This window comes from Parasteatoda tepidariorum, chromosome 7 (assembly GCF_982258835.1).
Source record: "Parasteatoda tepidariorum strain Cologne lab strain chromosome 7, Ptep-v5.0, whole genome shotgun sequence".
NCBI classification, from domain to species: Eukaryota; Metazoa; Arthropoda; class Arachnida; order Araneae; family Theridiidae; genus Parasteatoda; species Parasteatoda tepidariorum.
Genome location: NC_141761.1, coordinates 12477946 through 12499468, shown reverse-complemented (window position 1 = coordinate 12499468; position 21523 = coordinate 12477946). Strand labels below are relative to the sequence as shown.

Here is a 21523-nt window from a genome sequence, read left to right as displayed (position 1 = left end):
TCAATTTACTGTCAACAACACAAACGAAGCTATAATAGTAAATCGTCTGCTGAATTTATGTTTAAAAATATCAAACTTTCGATTAAAATCGTCTGCGGTCGCCTAGCAACACTTACTGCTGCCAAGGCCAGAAATATAAATAGCAACCCTCGTAGATTGATCCATTGGAGAATCTAGGGAAAAGAAATACAATTAAGTCTTCATTTGTTATTAAAAGTATGATGCAAATTTAGTGCAACAATCAATCAATCTGTTTAAAAAATATATATACCTAAAAATTACATACAGAGCAATGACTAATTAATAGGAACGTTTGAAATATTTCGATTTAATTTTCATTAAAAACTTGTACATTAAAAGCAAAATAATTTTAAGCAGATAAACCTGAAAATAACTACTCACAATGAAGCGAGTCAATGGAGAGATAAAAAAAAGCGGCAGCTAAAATTAAATGACCAATCGGTCCCATCTTTTTTTAAATTACTTTATTTTGCATCCAATTTTCTTGCACTGCCAAGTCATTACTGAAACATTCATTATGGAAGACTATAAACAAAATACACTGGTGTGCAAAACTTGAGCAACAAGTGTTTTTTCGACCACAGCTCCCCAACAAAGTATAAGATAGCCATGAAATTGCATTATAATATGCACATAATTTAGTAGAAAGATTATTTGCATGGAAATTTTAGAAATAAAGCGTCGTAGGTGATGTAAGTGTACGTAAACCTTGTGGGTTGGCGCGTGCAAGTCAAAGCTGTGATAAAAGGATGAAGAGCATCGTAGTTAAAGACATTCGCTGCAATTGCAAGTGATTTGTTTTGTGAAACATGTCTTCAAGAAATCATTTAGACGACTTTACTCGAGGAAGAATGATTGGGAAGCTTGAGGAGGGGCGTAGTGTGACCAGTGTCGCCGAAGAGTTCGGGATCAACAAAAGTGTTGTTTCTCGTGCTTGGAATGCCTTTAAAACTACTGGTACAGCTGTTCGGAAGGTTGGTGGTAGCCTTCCAAGGAAAACAACACCAAGAGATGACCGTTACATTGTCCTCCAGGCGAAAAGAAACCGTTTTCAGTCAGCGAGCGCCATATCTCAGCAACTGTGCACAGCCACAGGACGACAAGTATCAAGATTTACAGTGGCCAGACGCCTTCGCGAAGGTGGCTTATTTGCTAGACGTCCTGAACGTTGCATACCTTCAAAAGTTAGCCATCGGCGGCATCGTTTAGAGTGGCGCAGAGAACACGAAACCTGGACACCTCATCAATGGAGTCACGTCCTCTTCACAGATGAGAGTCGTTTTAGTGCTACAAGCGATTCTCAACGTCAGTTGATCTGGAGAGAGGTTGGAGCTCGATTTCATCCCAATAATATCGCGGAAAGAGATCGTTACGGTGGTCCTGGAGTTTTCGTCTGGGGTGGCATTATGTTGAACGGGAGGACTGAGCTTCAGATCTTCGACCGAGGTTCTGTAACTGGAGACCGCTACTGCAATGAGGTAATCCTACCCCATGTGAGTCTGTTCAGAGGGGCCATTGGACCAAACTTCATTTTTATGGATGACAATGCCCAGCCACACCGTACTGCTAATGTTCAAGAGCTACTGGAAAGTGAAGATATCACACGAATGGATTGGCCAGCTTACTCTCCAGATCTAAATCCCATAGAGCATGTGTGGGATGCTTAGGGAGACATCTTGCGACACGTCAGTATCCTCCTGGTAGCACCCATCAGCTAAAAGATGCGTTAAAGGAGGAATGGAGACGTTTACCCCAAGAACTCCTGGATAATCTGGTGCTTAGCATGGAGAGACGATGTCAAGCAACAATTACAGTAAGGGGAGGGCATATCCCATACCAGGGAACATCTGCCAGTTGTACTTACGCTTCTTCAGGCAATCATGTGTAACGCCACTATATGTGAAATAAAGCCTTTTTTTGTTCCATACCCTACTTTAAGCTTTATATTCATTTCTGCGCCATTATTATTTTACCATCGTTTAAGTACAAAATAATGTACATCATATTCAAATTTCATGTCAATCGGATGATTTCTTGTAGAGTTATGACTCAAAACGCACTTGTTGCTTAAGTTTTGCACACCAGTGTAAAACTTACCAGGAAGGTTAAAAGGAACATCAGACATTCTTGATGATTGAGGTCTAGGAGAATCTAAAAATTAATAAATTGTTTGGTTAATACATGATGATATGCAAACCAATTTCTTGATTTAACTCATTTTAGGCCAAGGATAGGAATTTTATAAAATGTGGTATTATTTTTATTGTGTATTAGAGCAACTAACTTTTTGCTATGGAAGAATTCTTAAGAAGACACAAAATAGAACTTACCAAGATGAGTTAAAAACATCAGTCCTTGTAAAAGAACGAGGTCTTGGAAAATCTAGAAAAAGACAAATATTTAAATATTAATTCAAAGTTTTAAACACAATTATCAGATAAAAATGTTAACGAACATTTAATAATGGAGAAAATATGTAGATCAACTACAATTAAGTTTTATATCCCTTTTAAGCATCAAATATTTTATCTTAAAAATCATTGAATATTTTTTTTAACCCCATCAAAAAATACATGTTATGAAACATTTAGAAATACATATTATGAAACATTTGCATACCAGAAGTTTTAATTCTAAATAAATAAAAAAAGTAAACTAAGAATTAAAATATCAACACATATATATAAAACAGCTTCACATAGCAAGAGGCGAATGATGACAAATATATTTACCTGAACTTTAAACTTAGTGAAAAAAAATTCTCCGTACAGATTCAATAACTTACCAGAAGAGTTAGCAGATTTTTTGGTCATTAGGGATGACTGTGAATGTCGAACTTCAGAACCTGAAAAAAGACAATATTAACTTACTATATATTACTTCTTAGACTGAAATATGTGAAAGAGATATTTCAAGTTAAAATGTATTTACCCATGCATATAAGAAAAGAAATAATGCTAAATCAATAAATCTACTTAAAAACCAAATAAGAATACTAAAAATGAATGAAAAAGTGTTCTCATTATTTCTTTAAGTTTTCTTCTTATTCATATATGGCATGTCTTGAAAATGGGTGCCTGTTTTTGAGCAATTGACAAGCGAGGATTGTTATTTATAATTTGTAAATTTTAAGCTTTTAAAGTTTTTAAATAAGTAATAACTCTACCACTATTAAATTAGGTAATAAATCTACCTCTATTAAATTAAGTAATTAAAATGAGGAAGAACAATTAATTCAAGGTCTATCTATACTTTTTAAGACCCTGGTTACTTTGAACAGCTGCATTTCAAAGTTTTATTAATTTTATAAATAATCACCTTGCAAATATTCTTTTCCTGTGAAAGTCAAAGATGACGTTGAGGGAAAATTTATCACATCCAAAGATGGTGGCCTTTCATTCAAAAGTTAGACTATTAGAATTCAATTCTCACAGTACAGGAGGAAGCATCCGATGTGTCATCCGATGGAGAATCCGAAGAATCATTGTCGAGAAATTTAATTTTTCTCTTGCCTCTCCCATAATCCGTAGGATCCGAAGAAAGATCGTTTTTCTTCTTCCTTCCTCATATGATTCTATTAAAAAGAAAAATTTTTTTTTAAAAAAAAGTACTTCTTGAAATATTAAAATGTAGGAGAAAAAATTAATGAGTCAATACTGAAATAACGTAGTTAAATAAATATGCTACCATTTAAAGAATTTTAATGAGCTTGTACGTGCAAGTTTTAACTATTGTGCAACATTTTTTTATTTTTTGTGGGTAAAAACTCTTTATGTTTAAAAGTTAAACTAATTCAAGCATAATAATAAAATATAATAAATGTTATTAATAATTTTAAAGTAAAGTAAATAAAAAAGCAACTAAGTAATGCCTTAATTTATGATTACGAATAAAAGTAAAATAAAGTAAATACAAAAGTGAAACATCTAAATTTTAAAGTAAACATAAAATAATTTTTTATTTCCATTACTGATATTGAAAACCGTTTTTTGAAGAGTTTTCCTAAGTACTGTTTTAGCTCACTTATTCATTAATTTGTGGGTGTGTAAGCAAAAAGCCAAAGGTGACACATATGATCAGGAAATGGTTAAGATATGAAACTAAGCAATAAGCAGAAGAAATTCTAATAACTGCTTTTGAAATAATGAAATTAAAATGACAAAATGTAGACACTATTCTGTATAAAATTAGTTACACATATAGACATTTTGATCGTTTTCATATGATTCTTTTAAATATTAAATTTAACTAAAATATGTTATCAACATAAATATAATTCAAGAATTATTTTTAAGAAAATATGAATTATTGAGATAGTGAAAACAATGTAATTGTTTTTAGCAGTTAAAATCGATAGCCTGATTAAATTTAATATAATAGCTAATTAACTTTGCAACTTTTTATTAATTTTAAGACAGATTTTGAACAATCAATCATGTAAGGAGAAAAACTGAATTCATTGCAGCAAATGAAATGTCATTTTTTGTGGCTCTAATACTAAGCTCGTTAATACTAAATTAATTAAAATAATTGTAAAATAACTCACTTGCACTGCCTAAAACTACAATTGAATGCAGCTGCCAATCCTCTGTTGGGGACACAAGACATTTTATGAACTTTGACAGTACATCTGACTTAGTTGCAGAAGGTGGCCAAAAACATTTTTGTCAATGAATCCATGATTTCGGAATAAGCTCGCAAGCTCCAACCTCAAATGTTACAATTGCATACATTTTATCTATAGACGTGGCACAAAATATTTCATTTTATAAGTAGAACATCTAATGCAAATTTACAAGTAGAAAAAATCTAATCAAGACAATACAGTCAATTTAATCAAGACAATGCATACAATTTTAAAAAAATTGTGTGCATTCAAAAGAAAATACATACATAAGTAACTCTATACATAACAAACTAAGAAATAACCAATTATAATACAACTATTATTTAAGAATCCGACATGAGAGTCATCGAGCGACAACTGCAATTAGCTGTGAACAAGATCTTAGACTGGTGTGATCAGAATGGTCACACTCTTTCGCCATCTAAAAGTTGCTGTATCCATTTCTGCCGAAAACGCTCGCTTCATAATGACCCTGACATCTCCATTCGAAACATTAATATACCAGTTGTACCACACACGAAGTTTTTAGGTGTCACTTTCGACAATAAGCTAACTTTCATACCTCATATAAGGCAGTTACGAAAACAATGCGAACGGAAACTGAATATGTTGCGTGTACTGTCTAATACATTTTGGGGAGCGGATCGGTTAGCCCTGCTACGCATATATCAAGCACTCATACTATCGCGAATTGACTATGCATGTGCAGTTTATGGCTCTGCAACCACCTCCAATCTACGTATCTTAGATACTGTACACCATTCAGCTCTTCGCATTTGTTCGGGAGCTTTTCGTACATCCCCTGTTGAAAGTTTATACGTTGTCTGCAATCAAATACCATTAGATCTACGTCGCATGAAGCTATCTCTCAGTTATTATTTTCGTATCATGTCCTCTAGATATCATCCACTAAAGCATTATGTAATTTCATCAAGCTTGGAGAGATTATATGCAGCTAGATCTTCTCACGTCCGTCCATTTCATGCTCGCATGCGTTTACTCATTCAAACTTTTGACATTTGCAAATCACCATCGCAATCAGTGGATCATCTTCTCATACCTCCATGGAACATTATACCATATCAATTTTATTCCCCTTTTATGATGTATAATAAATCTAATGTTGCACCCATTATCTTCCAGCAACTATTCATTTCTCATCGTCATCAATATTCAGAGTATGTACCTGTGTTTACTGACGGATCAAAATCTGCGGGTTATGTGGGCTGTGGCGTCATTATAGCTGATGATACCTATAGCTACAGAATCCCAAGTATTTGCTCCGTCTTTACTGCTGAAGCTGCTGCCATTCTCTTGGCACTGCGGCTGATTTCCACTCGCTCTACAAGGAAATATTGCATATACTCCGACAGTATGAGTGTTTTGAGGCAGTTGGAAAATTTTAACAGTGACACTCACCCGATTTTATGTTTTATTAATCACTTGTTGATAACCCTCCACAAAAATAGATTTCATATTTTACTCTGTTGGATACCGAGTCACGTCGGTATACCTGGGAACGACTTAGCTGATTCGGCTGCACGATCTGCTACCTCTGTCTTAACTCTATCTATACCTTTCTCGGACACAAAAACTTATATTCGACAGTTCATCACATCTGTTTGGCAACAACAATGGGATCTAAAGATTTATAACAAGTTGCACTCAATAAAAACAGATTTTAACCCTTATCCTGTATTGAGTCTGCGACATGCAGATGTAAAGTTAAATCGTCTCCGAATCGGCCACACTCGGCTGACACACTTACATTTGTTATTTGGGGAACCTCCACCCCAATGCAACACCTGTAAAGTTTTACTAACTATTCACCATATCTTAATCATCTGCCCTTGTTTTAACCGTCATCGACTAACCTTTTTTGGTAGTTCTATTTTAACTCTGCAGGATTTGTTAGGTGACTCCCATCATCCTAACATTTTTGCGTTTCTACGCGCGATTGGTTTTTTATCTTGTATATAACTGTTTTATCCTTTTTATCTACTTTTACTCACTTTTGAAATACCTCTGTCACGTTGTATCTAGTTTTATTAATTCCGTGTGACTTTTGATGAGGAAAATTTGTATTATACATTTACCTTATTTTAAAACCGTTTGTTTGGCGCAGCATGTCCTTTTTTGGACTTTGTGCCATTAAACCCTACATTCAATCAATCAATCAATTTAAGAATAAAATAATTTAAATTTAATAACTACAGTTAAATTCTTACTTGAATTAAAAAACACATATAACTCATATAAATATATAAAAATGCAATTAATACAAAACAAAGAAGCTTAGCACTCTGGATTTTATAAATATTTGATATTTAAAATTGCTAATTGAAATTTTGTCTTGTAAAACAACTAAATATCAGAAAAAAATGAATGAAACATCTAGTCTAGATAAAAAATTTTTTCTTAAAGATTACAATTTATAGAATTTCAACTTTCATTTAAAGGAATTAAAATTTGGGGGCAGATAAAAACTTTAAATTTTTTTCACTGATCCAAATATATATACATTTAACACAAAATAATGAAATATAACTTATTTACAAAAACTAATAATAAAAATTCTAAGTTAAATGCAATATGGGAAAAACAATATCTTTTTGACGATAATGAAATAAACAACATTTAACTTTAATTTCATTAATGTGCCAAGATTTTATGCACGATAACGAATCAACCAAAAAAAAATGTTCAAAAGAGAAGAATTACATGGAATTGTATAAAAGTCTCTTTTGGAATCGTACTGACGCCCAACAACATAAAGATTCTTATCACGAGAAAAGCTGAAATTTTCGATAAGCACGATGAAACCGTCATTTAGCATACAACAATTGTTTGGCCTTTTATTTTGCAGTTTTGAACCTTTCAGGATTATCTCTGAATAATGCGGTCCACGGCAAATGTTAGTAGTAATCCCTTCTTTTCGTTCTTTAATTAATTTAAAATAAGTTGCAGAAGAAATTTCTACACTACTCAAAGTGAGCTCTGCTATTCTTCTATGTAACTGTTGCAATGGTCTAAAAAGTTTTTTTCAATTTGTGGAGATAACTTTCAAAAGGAAAGGCACTGAACTTGTCCAAGCATCCAAATCTTTTAACGTCTGAAGGCAAATGGATCAATCCATGAACATTAAATGACACAAATTCTTCGCCATATATTTTAATGAATGTTTCGATAAATGATTTCAATAAAGATTCTGCATAAGAATTCAGCATGGAACTTAGAGAATTATGGCACAAAATCAAAACTGCAGTATGTAACGACATAAAATTTAAATAAACATTAGGATACCATGCAAATTGACCGGGCCTGTATATAAAATAAATTGCCGAAACTCTGTTGCCTTCCACCGATCTATTTCCTTCAATGATCTCGGCTTACGAGGAAATTCAGCTGGTAGTTGAGCTCTTAAGCTTTCGAGAGCAGATGAAATTTCATTTACCTTCCTTGAAGGTAAAAACGGCAAGATAAATCTCCTTTTAACCAAAAGTTAAGAAGCTTTCGAACTACACCAAGGCATACCATGTGCATATAATCAAAAGGTACCTGGGTAACTAAATTAAAGTGGTCAAGATGATCAAAATAAGTGTATGAATTATGAAATTCATCATCCAGATAAGCTCGAAATGATTCATTCGTTCTAAGAGGCCAATTTTCTCCCAGAAAAGCAACTCTTCCATTAATAACCTCCCCTTCGATCATACATTTGGGCAACAAGAATACCCATTACGACCTTTCGTATTCATAATAAAGGCTCGGGCTGGAGTGTCACAAATGAGACCCTCTAAAGCAATATTTATTGATTTGCCTTGGCTATTCAAACCATCTTTACAAAATTTTTTTATTTCATCAACGAATGGTTTGATGAACTCATTTGGCTTTTGTTTGCCATAAAATATCCCAGCTGTAAAAATATCAGAAAAAATTTCAAAACATACTTTAATGAGAATGGGCCAAATCTGACTAGATCCACTTTTGGAAATGGGTAATCCATCTACATTTGCAAATAAATTGATTCTGCAAATTTTGCTAACATCTAATTTTTTTGCAAATATATAGGATAAACCATTTTCAACACAAAGATGTGTATAGTCTCCACCATTTATACTTTTAATCTTGGTACTACGTGGCGTTTTTAGAAATGTCCGAGTATCTCTAGGGAGCTTATCCACATTATGACGATTGAATAGCTTCAACAAATCAGTGATAGCATTATTCTCTAGACGGTGGCGAAGTATTATCTCTTTAAACTCTCCACTAAAAGTCTCATTCCTTGCATTGGCACAAATGGTGTTTTTCTCAATGTAGTCAGAACTTTCAGAATCAGTTTTGGAGCCAGAATCTTCATTTATTTCATCATCAGAAGCTATTATATCACAGTCCGAACTTTCAAATTTTTGTAGTTCAAGCTTTCCAGAACTTACAGATGGATTTTGATTTACAGAATACAAATCACCAGAAGCTTCTTGAAGCAATCTTATTTCGCAATCTACACTTTCTTTAATCTTTCGATTTAAATGTTGCCTAGAATATTTATTTATCTTTATTGGAGCCATATTAATTTTAAAAAAACATTAACTGCAGAAACCACGTAGAAATTTATAAACAGATGGATGGATAGGATTGAATCGTATCGAACTTACTCAATCTAGGACAAAAAAAAACAGCAACCCTTTTGCCTGGTTACCAAATTGGCTACGTATCTCTAATTTTAAAAATCCCAATACACTTAATTTAAAGAAACAATTATGTAGAAAAAAGTAAAATAACAATATACTAAATATTGAAGACGAATAGCAACATTGAAATAAATTTAAAATGTCATTTTATCTGTAATTAGAAGAAATGATTTATTTAGGGTTACCAAAAAAACGCGCCAAATAACAAGTTGAAAGTAAAGAAAGAAAACGAAATCAATAGAAAGAATGAATTATCAGAACAGATTAAATTTGCCTCACGCTATAATAAAAATAAAGCTTCCACAATTATTATGAAAAAATTAAATAACCACGCATGTAACCATTTAAATTGCAATTGAGATATTAAAGATAATCATGGGATTCAAGCACACTTAGAAATCAATAGATTACAAAAAAGGAAAGATAAACAAAAAAGAAACTAATAAAGATATTTGAGCTTATAAATACCTTATTAAGATTTCACTAGCAGTTGCAGAATTTTTTTTTTACTGGGTAAGCGAAATAACACTAACGGTAAAGTTCAAGTTAACACGCATGCGCTGAACGATGATCCTACATGATTCCTAAAACACTCCTCTGCAAGGCTTGTCCTATTGCTGTCTTATTTGTGATTTCCTGCGAAATTCTTTTCTTCTGACACTCTGCGGATATAACTGTTCCAGGAGTGTTCGGAATGTTTTGGGTTGTGTTTAGGACAAGATTTGCTGTATGGGCAGTTAACATGCACAGTAATTTTAAAAAACAAAAATGAATTTAAGGAGTAAGAAAATTTTTTAAAATGTTACCTCTTATAATTCACTGCACCTACTCCGTCTCCATAGTCTAAGTAACTTTCACAAACGTTGAAATTTTTTTTTTCTGCTACTAAAGGGAGGCATTAAAAAGGTTGAGAATCTGTGGAGTAGCTAGAGAATAACAAAAATAATGTTTATAGGGGCTTCACTTATTACGGTAAGGCTTTTTGTCACTTAGTGCAAGAGTCATATTAGGCTATATCGCTCTTCACACATGATAAAAGTAATGTCAAAGGGTAAAAAACGAACTAAATCATTGAGTAAAAACCTTTATTCGAAAAATAAAACATAAAATTTTTGTGAATGCCATCACCAATTAAAAATATTTTATTTCTCGTTAAATGTGTGTTTACTGTTTATCAAGGAAACAAATTAACACTAGGTTTACGGACGTTTCTTATATACCTATCTCTAAGAAAACGCGTCAATTTGACGCATGAACGAATACATATGTATATACGAATACATATTTAATAAATTCAATTTAGTAGATTTTTATCCACCACTATTTCTAAATAATTTGTAGGCTTATATAATTCGCCACTTTATATTTGCGAAATTTACTTAGTAGTTATCTACCGTTTTCTTTAATTATTTTGGCGTGTCCGGAGCAGTTGGCATCTCTGCTGTTAGAAAGCAGTGCAATTATATATTATAAGAAAAATATGAGATATATATTTATGAAATATTCTAGTATTTTATTTTTCAATACTCGAACTAAGCAAATGAAACCTTCAAAATCTGACACTCTGACATCAATTGACATTCTGCGTTTCTTCTTTCTATTATTGCTTATCGGCAACAGTTGTTTTTCGCTTGTTTCATTTGAGATAACGATATCGGATAACGGATCGGAGTATTGTGGGTACATTCCTATTTATTATTAATGTGATGTTTGCATGTTACTCACAATTTTGTCTAAATTACGATCGTGTGAAATTGGCTCATATCCGTAGAGATAGGTATACCCCAAAGAGAGTTTCAATATTTCAACGCTTTTGAAGAAAATAGACTTCAATATATACTTACCTCGATCATTGGATAAAAGTCATTGCAAGAGATTAAAAAAAAAATTCAAATGTGTTTTGTAATTTTCCTTACAAAACTCGAAATCCGTCAAAATGACGCGTCCTGTAAACCTAGTGTTAATGTTTATGGAAGTAATTGGTAATTATAAAAGATGTGTAGATTCAACTAAATTTCACATTAAGAAAAATTTAACAAAGGTTATGAGCCTCTTTTGGACCTTGTGGCCCTACATCCACTTCGATTCAGAAAAGGTTATGAAACTGTAGTACATTTTACTTTCATAAAAAACTGTTAAATGTTACTGATCAAAAGTATATGTTGAAAGAAAAGAGGGATTGAGATTATTTTTATTTTCTTTATGTGTTTTTGTTCTACAAGTATATTTATGGCCATTAACAGTCTCAAATATGTAACAATTGCTATTGAAGATATTTTTCAAAAATATCGGGTGCTTGGTTAGGTTATTTATCGAAACTATACGATATAAGTATACAACATGCTTTGATTTGTTTCGAATGCAACTGGCTTATGATGTTTTACTATATTTTCATTTTATCTGATTTTATTCTCTTTTGAACAGTAAGTTTCGTCTTGTTTAGTTTTATAAACTCCATGTGATTTTAGTCAGAAAAATTTGTAGTAAGCATTTTACTTTAAGATTTATTTTAAAACCGTTCGTTTGGCACAGCAAGCCCTTTTGTGGAGTTTGTGCCATTCAACCCTACATACAATTCAATTCAATTTATTAGTTTCGGGGAAAAAAAGTTAAGTGAAATATATTAGAAAATAGATGGTTTTTATGAAAACACCATCTATCAACTTCATAGATGTCACTGGCTGAAAGTAAGAGATGCCGTAGAAGCGAAGCTTGACCCCGACTCGCCTCCGAAAGGAGGCATCCGGGAAGACTGATAACCATCGTTGGTGAACCCTCGAATCGTCCGGTGGACCCAGCGGTGCATGGACACAAGGTTCCATGGCCCCGAGGCACGCCCGACAAAAGCAACCCTGTCGTTCGACGGACAGAGGAGGCCGAAGGGACAAGCCCGAGACGGGTGCGGTGGTGCCATGTTCGGCTGCAAACGACTCACTAAAAGTGTGGCACCGAGAGACGACCGCCACGCCACGACCCAACGAGGCATCCTCTGACTGGAAGGTTCCAAAAACCTCAACAATTTTATTATAAAACACATTATAACAAATGGACCACCAACTCGGTGATCAAACAAACAACATTAAATTAAATTAAAATCAATTACAAGCATTAGCACCCCAGGAAGGGATGGAGGACGCCATAAAACGGCTCACAAAGATTGGGTCAATATTTGATGTGATGTCTGAGGACTGCAATTGCTCTTTGGAACGATGGGCAAGTTCTTTGGTTTGCTGAGTGATTTACATTGAGCTTTAAACCGAGTCTTCGGTTTGCTTCCTCACAGTTTACGCATTTGCTCTTATTTTTGCAGTTATTTCTCTTGTGCCCTTCTCCGCCGCAATTTGCGCAGAATTCCTCCTTAATACAGTCTCGTGCCATGTGTCCGAAGCGGTTGCACTTGTAACACCTTAGAGGTCTTAGGTATTCTAAAAGATTCTAAAGTATTCTAAGAGATGCCGTAGAAAATCAACAATGAATTTTCAAATAAATACATGCATGAAATATTTCTACAATAGGACACAAAAACTAATTTAAGAAATGGTTTTCTCGTAATAATAAAAATAGTAATAAATGCATTTAAACGGAGAAAGAAAAGAGATGTTGTAGAACCATTGAAACCTAAAGAATCTTCATGGACTTACAAAACTGAAATATGAAATGAATAATAAAGAGAAAGATAAATAGATTTATGTTCTTTATATCGTATACTGTTATTATATATTTTGATGACTATTCATAGTCATCTTATAAAAACCCAATGAAATTTGTCACGTATAAATATAATTTACAGTATTATAGTCTAGAAAATTATATCTTCCTGTATAACCATACAAGGAAGGAAAATTAATAATTAGTTTAAGTGAATCTCGATCTAAAACAATTTACAGTAAACATTTTAGTAGTACAATCGAAAGGAAAAAATGTATATGATATGAAATAGGAAACTCAATATCATTACGATATTGAAATAGGTTTCGTAGAAACACAGGAAACTGAAGAAGTGAAATTAGCTATCGAAAGGAATTTTGAAATGTTGGAATATTTCATAAGTATTGCATTCTGAAAAGAAATCAAATAAGCTATTAAAATAAATTATGTTAGGCTTTTAAAAGCAAAATTAGAAATGAATGATAAACTCAAAGAATATAGAGACTTTGAAACTAGCAAATAATACGAATTAAATGCTAAACCAGTGTTTCCCAACGTGGGGCCCACGCCCCACCGGGGGCCAATTTAATTGCAAAGGGGGGCAATTCAAAAATGGACTCGACATGAGTTTAAACCTTTTGCTCTGGACCATTTAAATGCAATGCGAGATTTCGGTGACAAAATCGAAAGAAAAGAGCAAATTCTTAAATAATTGCGGTCAATAATTGCGGTATTATGTGACTGAGGGATTTTTTAAGTGACAAACCTGGAATGAAGTATCTGTTTACAGTCGATGGTAAAGCATTTGTGAGTTATTTAGTCAATATCTTTGAAAAACTGAATATATTAAATAAGAAACTTCAAGGAACAAATAAAACCTTGTTGATGCAAAAGTGAAGATATTTGGTTTCATTACCCTTATTGAGTTGTGTCAGACATATATTAACAACAAAAACTTAGAACAGTTTAATTGACTCCAAAAATGTGAAGTAAATGATACCCCTTTACTTGTTACTGTCTATCATCTGAAAATTCTATCGGCTGATTTAAAAGAAAGATATTCTGATTTAAAACAAATTTATTTTCCAATATGGATGTTGCAGTCCATGTTAGTGGATTTGTCTGATATATCAAATATATCAAGAAGAACTTGCAGAAATGCAAAATGATGAGCCAGTTAAAACCTTATTTAATATGAAAGGAGTGATGTCATGGCTTCGTGAGGAAACAGAAAACAAATACCCAAATTCAATCAAATGTGCAAGAAAACTATTGTTACCGATTCCATCTTCATATTTAGCTGAATGTGGATTTAGTGCTGTAAATAATTTTATTGATTAAAAAAAACTGCTAGATATAACACAATGGGGAGACTTGAGACTGAGGCTAACCAAATTGGAACCTAAGATAAAATCTACGTGCAGCAAGCATCAAGGGCAAGAATCTCACTTAATTAAAATATTAAATTATTATAGAAAAATATTTATTAAAATTATTTCGAATTTGAATTTTAGTTCTTCATTATATGTTCTGAAAATTTACTTACTTTGTTTCGCTAACAATTTCCTAAGTTTCTTAAGTGAACAATTCGATTTTTTTAATATTAAAAATTATGTATATGTTACATAGGGGGGCATAAGAATTTTAGAAAGGCTTAGGTGGAGCATGGTACAAAAAAGGTTGGAAAACACTGTGCTAAACACTACAAGAAAACTGTTAAAGATGTATATAGAATTTGATACATTGGGAAAAAAACCAGGTTAAAGATTTATGTTAGTTTTGTTTCTTTATAGCATGGGGCAACTTTGGACAGAAAGAAAATGTGTTTAAAATAAAAATGTTACAGAATTAGAAGATTTTTATAAAATAATACTTGATGGGGAAATTAAAGATTTAAAATCATTTCTACGACCCATGTTTGCACAGAAATGTTTTATAACTATGAAGATGAATGCATTAAAAACAATTTTTATACAATTTTATGCATATCAATCTTTACAATTAGTTCTGCTAATAGAAAGTTGCATGAAATACTCGACAAATTGGGTGAAAAAGTAAAGTATTATGATACAATTGGTATAGTATTCTATATAGATGACAGAAGCAATACAGTTCAAACAGGTCGTATGTCAAGGAAGTTAAAAGACAAATATGGATATTAGAGCCATTAAAAGATTATGCGTGTAGAGTAAATGATAAAACTGTAAAATGAGTTACGTAAGTGAAACAACACTAATTTTCAATGAAAGAATGAAAATAATTGCAGGTGAAACAGTTTATTGAAATGTAGAAATAAATCAGTTTAAAATGTAAAGTGGCAGATCTTCTCAAGTAAGTGAAATGAATAAAAAAGACTTTTTTCGAATTTCAGAAGATTTCAATACTGTACCTTTCGGCTTTTAAATATTCAATAAAACGTTTTCAAATGAATGGAAAAATTCAATTCACTGAAAACAAAAATTGAAGGAATTGAAGCCTAGGATATGTAATCTGATATAATTGAGAAAAAGTAAATATGAAATTTGGTGATTCTATACTTGTAAATTTAGAAGAGGTAGAAATAGAATATTTTGTTCGAAAAAAAAATAGAACTTTCAGAGAGAATTTAATGAAATTAATCGTAGTGACGATAAAGGTATCGTAGCGTAGTGAAGACATGGTTGATGAAAATATGAATATACTTTTATGGATGAGATATAAAATAATTTATTTCTGTTATTTTCTTTATCATCATTTTAGTTAACCTTGTGAAACAAAAGAAATGACTATTTTATTTCCTGACATGGCAATAAATTCACAATAAGGATTTTTTATATAAGAAAATTGGATTTTTTTTATGATTTCCAATTATTAAGATTAATTATAGTTATTAGAATCAAATATGTAATTTTTTATGGTTATTTTTTTAATTTTTAATATCCTATGAAACCTCATGAAAAAGAGGTCTGGCATCTTTAAAGTTTGTTATTTTGTATACGAGTCTTAAAAATAAAAGTGCGTCATAGTATGGGTCATACACTACTTCTAAACACCAAGGGCTGCACCAAAAGTATAGAGATAAACGCATAGAAAGTTGTTTAAGAAATAGGGACTAAGGAAAGATTGGAACAAAAATTGAAAAAAAGTTTATAAAATGAGACAGCTTTTAAAATTTATTTACATGTTATAAGTGTTTCATGTACAGTCCGCAAAAAAAAAAACGAATAACCCTGAATAACTTTCGTTCTAATGATCGGATTTTCACGAACTAAGTGTCAATCTTAATGGTTCCTGGGGGTGACCTCAAATATGCTAATTAATTAGTGTTAACTATTAATTAAGTTACGAAATCAGACACAAAAACGTACTTTCACTGAATAAACATGCATTTTTTTTTACATATTTGGATTTCTTATCTTCAAAATATAGGGGGTAGCCGCAATCTGGGAAATGTGGTCCCCATAGTTTGGTCAGGAGAGCGATTCAAAGTTCGTACCCCTTAATGTTAATTTCGATTTTTGAGTTTTCAGTCATATTTTCAAAACTAATGAAGCAATTCAAAAAAAAAAAATTTCACGCTCTCATAAAACTCATTTACCCAAAGATAATTTCATGCAAAAAATAATTTTTAATAATTATTTATTATTTTTTATTATTTAATTAAAGTGAGGATGAAAAAATATTGAATTATATAAGGTATGAATTTTTTTATACCATATTAATCTACATATTTTTCAATTGAAAAATCTAAAGTTTCAACTGTTTTTATTTATTAGAAGCTGAGAAAAATTAAAATTAATTATTTTTAAAAAAATAATTTTGCGACAATAAAGAAATAACTAATTGGGTATAATATGAAAAAAACACAACTACTTCGATTTAGTAGGAACAACATATGACGCAATGCTAAACGAATGGAATTTAGTTGTTGTTTATTTAGTTATTGTTATTAGTAGTTGTTGTTATTTGTTTTAGTTGTTGTTGTTTATTTAGTTGTATTTAGTTTCAATAACTTTTCTTTATAATGCAATAAAATCTGGCGAGCAGCAATTTAAACGATCGAACACTTCGTTTGTTTATTTGTGGCTTGAAGTTAGGCTCGCAGAAAATGCCGTTCATGGGTTAAATTTAGTAGGAACAACACAAACTGTGACGTAGGCTATATTATACCCAATTGGGGCGATTAATATTAAAATGTGATAAACTTGGAAGGAACTTGACTTCGCGCGCGTAGCGTAAAATTTCATTCATATTTTTTTCGCTAATAATCGTTTGCTAATCTTTTTATTTTTATTTCTTTCACACTATAAAAGTCAAAAGTCTTTTTTAGTCTTAAAAAGTCTTTTTTAGTCATTTAATAATTTATTTGCAATTTAGTAAAGAATTCTGAATAAAAAACACTTTATTCAACAAATGTCTAGTTTTAAAAAAGCGTGCTTCTGATAGAATACACCAGATTGTGCTTATTTAATGTGATAATTTTTTTTTTTTATTTTGTTTTTCAATAACTGATACAATTTCAATAATATACATACGTATGCATAGATTTGGAATAATATATTTATCAATTTCTTGAATATATATTTTATAAATACTAATAAAAATACGTAGTCAACATTTTTAAACATCTCTCACAACATCGCCAATTTCTCAACATCTTATAGGGTCAACTAAACAATGAAGGAACACTTAAGCTTAGCTTGCCTTTAAAAAAAATTCATAAAAATTTCAAAATTTGTAATTTAAGCTAAATGATGGTGTCGACATATTTGTTATTAAATGCAAATTATGTAAAAAAAAGTTAGATAACTTACATAATATTGTTTTAAGCTTTTGGTGGTTTAAATAATAAGTAGTAAGATGACCAAGTGAAGGAACAGTTCTTACCAGTGAATAAACACTAAATTTTCCAGTGAATGAACACTTAATTTTGAGAATGTTTGATGCTCGTTAGGAATCCATAGGCCACACAAATGTCTAAAAACAAGATTTTTCTTGGAATTACGACACATAACTATAGTTAATGTGGAAAATATTACTTTTTTTTCAGTCATGGAATGGAAAGTAAAATATGTTTGAATACATAATTTAAAAAAAATGTTTTTCATTTTTTTCTCGCAGTTTAATAGTCCGTTCTAAATTATGAATGTTTATCATTGTGTAATCCGATGATGTTTTTATTATTATTATAATTCGATCATTTTTTTGTTTACTCTTTTCCCCATATTTTTTAAGCTTTTTTTTAAAAATCTTTTTAAGTATTTTTCTCCTCTTCGTCATGAGTAATTTATTTCTTTTTCTTTTGATTTAACCTTCCTCTTTTTTCCAAATTTTTGGCCAATGTAAATGTATCTTCGAAATTTCTTTTGATTTTCCAGTTCCATTTCCAGAATTCCTCACTGGATAATAAATGAGAAAAAGGAGTTTCGAAGTTTGAGTAAAACCCATCTCTCATTGACTTATATCTAGTAGTTACTTATGAAACCAATTGTTTTTGCAACTAACAATGCCTCAAGAGGACTTATCACAACATTAGTTTTCAAGATACTTTCATTATTAATGTTAGTTGTCTCAGCTTCAGAGTCAAAATTTGATTATACAATTGTTCTTTTTGAAATAAATTTTTCAATATTGAGAAAAGCACAGGCTATTGGATATTTGGGAGATTAAACTTTTCTGTCAATGTTCCTTTAAAAATTTGCAACATAACTTGTGAGATTTCCTTCTTAAGCTTCTGAAGAAATAGCGCATCGTTACTCTCGAAGCATGTGTTTTGTTGATAAGTTGTCTTGCTCATTAACTCTTGGTGTCTGTTTCGCAATCATTTGTTACAGTCAACGTTTTCTACACCGAATGAAAAAATATCGCATTTCATAAAAGCATTTTAACTTCATCAGTTGATGCCTCAAATCTTATTTAAAAATGGATGTAAAATTTTCTAGACATATTGTTTTACAATTCTTTTGATTTCAAGATCTAACGAGAGATTTCCAAGAATTAGGTAGAAAACTAAACCAGAAAATTTGTTTTGAGGAACAAAACTTGCTCAGTTTCAAATTGATATCAGATTTATACCTATCCAGAAGAAGCAAAATATGGAATTTGATTGTATTTTTAATTAGCCATGGGTAGAAACATTTGCAATATATTTGTAAAATGTTGCTGCGGTCATCGTTTCATTTCATGAATCGCTTTTTCCAATGAAATATGTAGCAGGGACCGATTCTGTAATATCTCAACGAATTCTTCTGTGAGGAAAAACTACCAATGGAGGTAGTTTTTCATTCCTAGGTACTTTAGAATATAAATCCTTATAATTTTTAAGGCCGAAGATTTTTCCCGTTTAAGGGCAGTATTCAACTCTTGTTTCATTCGCATTGTAAATGCAATCACTTTATAAAAGGATGCCAGATCTCATGGGCGGATCGTGAATTTGTGGGGCCCTGGACTGAAACTACTTAGGGGCCCTAATAGCCATTTTGTCAAAAAACTGTTTTCTATAGTGATGTAGATAAGTATATAGAAAAAAATAGGACAACAAAATAATTTTATTTATTTTTTATTTATTTATTTTCATTTGTGTATACAAACAGCAACTGTATAATATTATTGCAAAAGAAAGTGACAGGTTATGTGCAGTTATGTTATATAAATTATAAAGCAACCTTTCTGCATTTTTGTGCTGCAAATTCCTTTATTTGCTCATCACATTGTAAGTCCTTCGTTAAATCACAATTTATGGAAAGAGCTGATAAATGATTTAGTCGATGGCTCGACATTGTTGTCCTATATTTGTTTTCTATATATGACATACTGGAGAAAGAATGCTCCACTTCACAGCTAGTGATTGGCAAAGTTAAAAAAATCTTTAAGATAGTATAGCAATTTGGGAAAACATCAACAAGTTTCTTTTCATAAATTAGCATAAAAATTTCACTGCAAGAGGTGTAAGACTCTGGCTTAGACTGAAGTAAATAAGATTTTAACTGAATGCACTCATTCACTAAATGCTCTTCTACGTCATCTGGATAATAATCAACAATATTACGTACACTTTCCAGATCTATGATTTCCATATTTTTGTCTTGCAAATCCATTAAAAATTTGAATTTCTTGCTATACATCTCATAGACTTGGCTCCTTTTATTTAAATCCATAATCAGCTTATCCAACGCAACGTTTAGCATGTCTCTTTTAAATTTTTCTGCGCCGTATACTGAGAATTTATCAGTAAACTTATCTGAAAATTTTGGAGTAATGCGTCTCTTGTTTATGTCATTGTAGTCTATTCCCACACTAGTACTTAATTTTTTAGCTTTATATCTTCGTATTCCTTTAGCTTCTGATCTGATTGGTGCCTTATGTTGTTCACGAAGTCTTTTAATGACACAATTAACTTGTTGCCTTCACAAATATCTGAACCAGAGCTCTGTATTTTTTTATTAACTAAATTAAATCTCCCCCAAATTTCTTTCCAAAAAATAATCAAAATTGTAGTATCGAGTTTCGCCATTTTATTGAATAAATTTCGTGCCTCTTTTCGGAAATCAACTTTCTCATCCTCATTTTCGATGAAACTTTCGAAAATTTTCATAATGTCATCATAATTATTTCTCAAAGCTTTGACAGCATCATAGTGACAAGACCATCTGGTCTGGCTTAAACCTTTTAACGTAAATTTGAGTTTTGTTTCACGATTTAACAGTTCCCACCTATAGGTCGAAGTAGAAAAGAAAACGTATATTTTTTGCATTACTCCAAAAAAGTTCACAATTTTGGTTGCAACCTTAACATATTCTTCACCAACTAGATTAAGGGAATGAGCAGCGCATGGCACATAATCCGCGGATTTATTTTTTTGTTTTAGTAGTGCTTGTACACCGTTGTAATGACCCGCCATAGCAGCGTTGTCATAAGATTGTCCCCTACAATTATCCAGTAGTAGTTCATTTGTTTCTAAAAAGTCTTGTAGAATATTAAATAAATGTAAGTCAGTATGACTACTAATTTTAATGAAGGATACACATCCTTCATACACTTTCCCCCGAAAACAGTATCGTAATACAATAGCAAGTTGATCATTGTGAAATAGATTTGGAGTAGAATCCATCACAATTGAATAATACTTTGTGTCGTCGTTATTTATTTAAGTTGCAATTTGTTTAATTATCTGTCGGCTCATAATGTCAATTATTTCCTCACATACTGTTTTTGATAAGTACGATATTATCGGTTTTGGTCGCAGCTCTCGTTGTTCAATGTGTTCACGAATGAATGGATCGAACTCTGCCAATAGCTCCAGAGCACCCATAAAATTACCATTATGTGGAGAACCAAATACTTCCTCGAAACCTCTAAATGCTAAGCCCCTTATACTTAAAAATTTAACCATGGCAATCACCAGTTTAGGACATTGTGATAATATTCTGTTTCTTTTCCTTATTGCTTCTGACATAGCTTGTCTAAAACAGATCTATTTTTTTTTTCGTGTCAACCATACTAACATTGATTTCTTATGTTTCTTAGAATTTTCATGATTTTCTAAACAAGTTCCTAT

At 31.6% G+C, this 21523-nt stretch overlaps 1 protein-coding gene and 1 pseudogene across 1 annotated transcript; one reads left to right on the top strand and one right to left on the bottom strand.

Moving 5' to 3' along the window:
- The first annotated feature begins 4984 nt into the window (after window positions 1–4984).
- LOC122270357 (uncharacterized) lies at window positions 4985–7567 on the top strand. Its single transcript, XM_043047387.3, has 2 exons — window positions 4985–6455; window positions 7515–7567. The coding sequence occupies exons 1-2, from the start codon at window positions 4985–4987 to the stop codon at window positions 7565–7567; spliced, it is 1524 nt and encodes a 507-aa protein (XP_042903321.2).
- Window positions 7568–7677: 110 nt separating this feature from the next.
- On the bottom strand, window positions 7678–8541 carry LOC147806844 (uncharacterized; annotated as a pseudogene).
- Between the last annotated feature and the right edge of the window lie 12982 nt (window positions 8542–21523).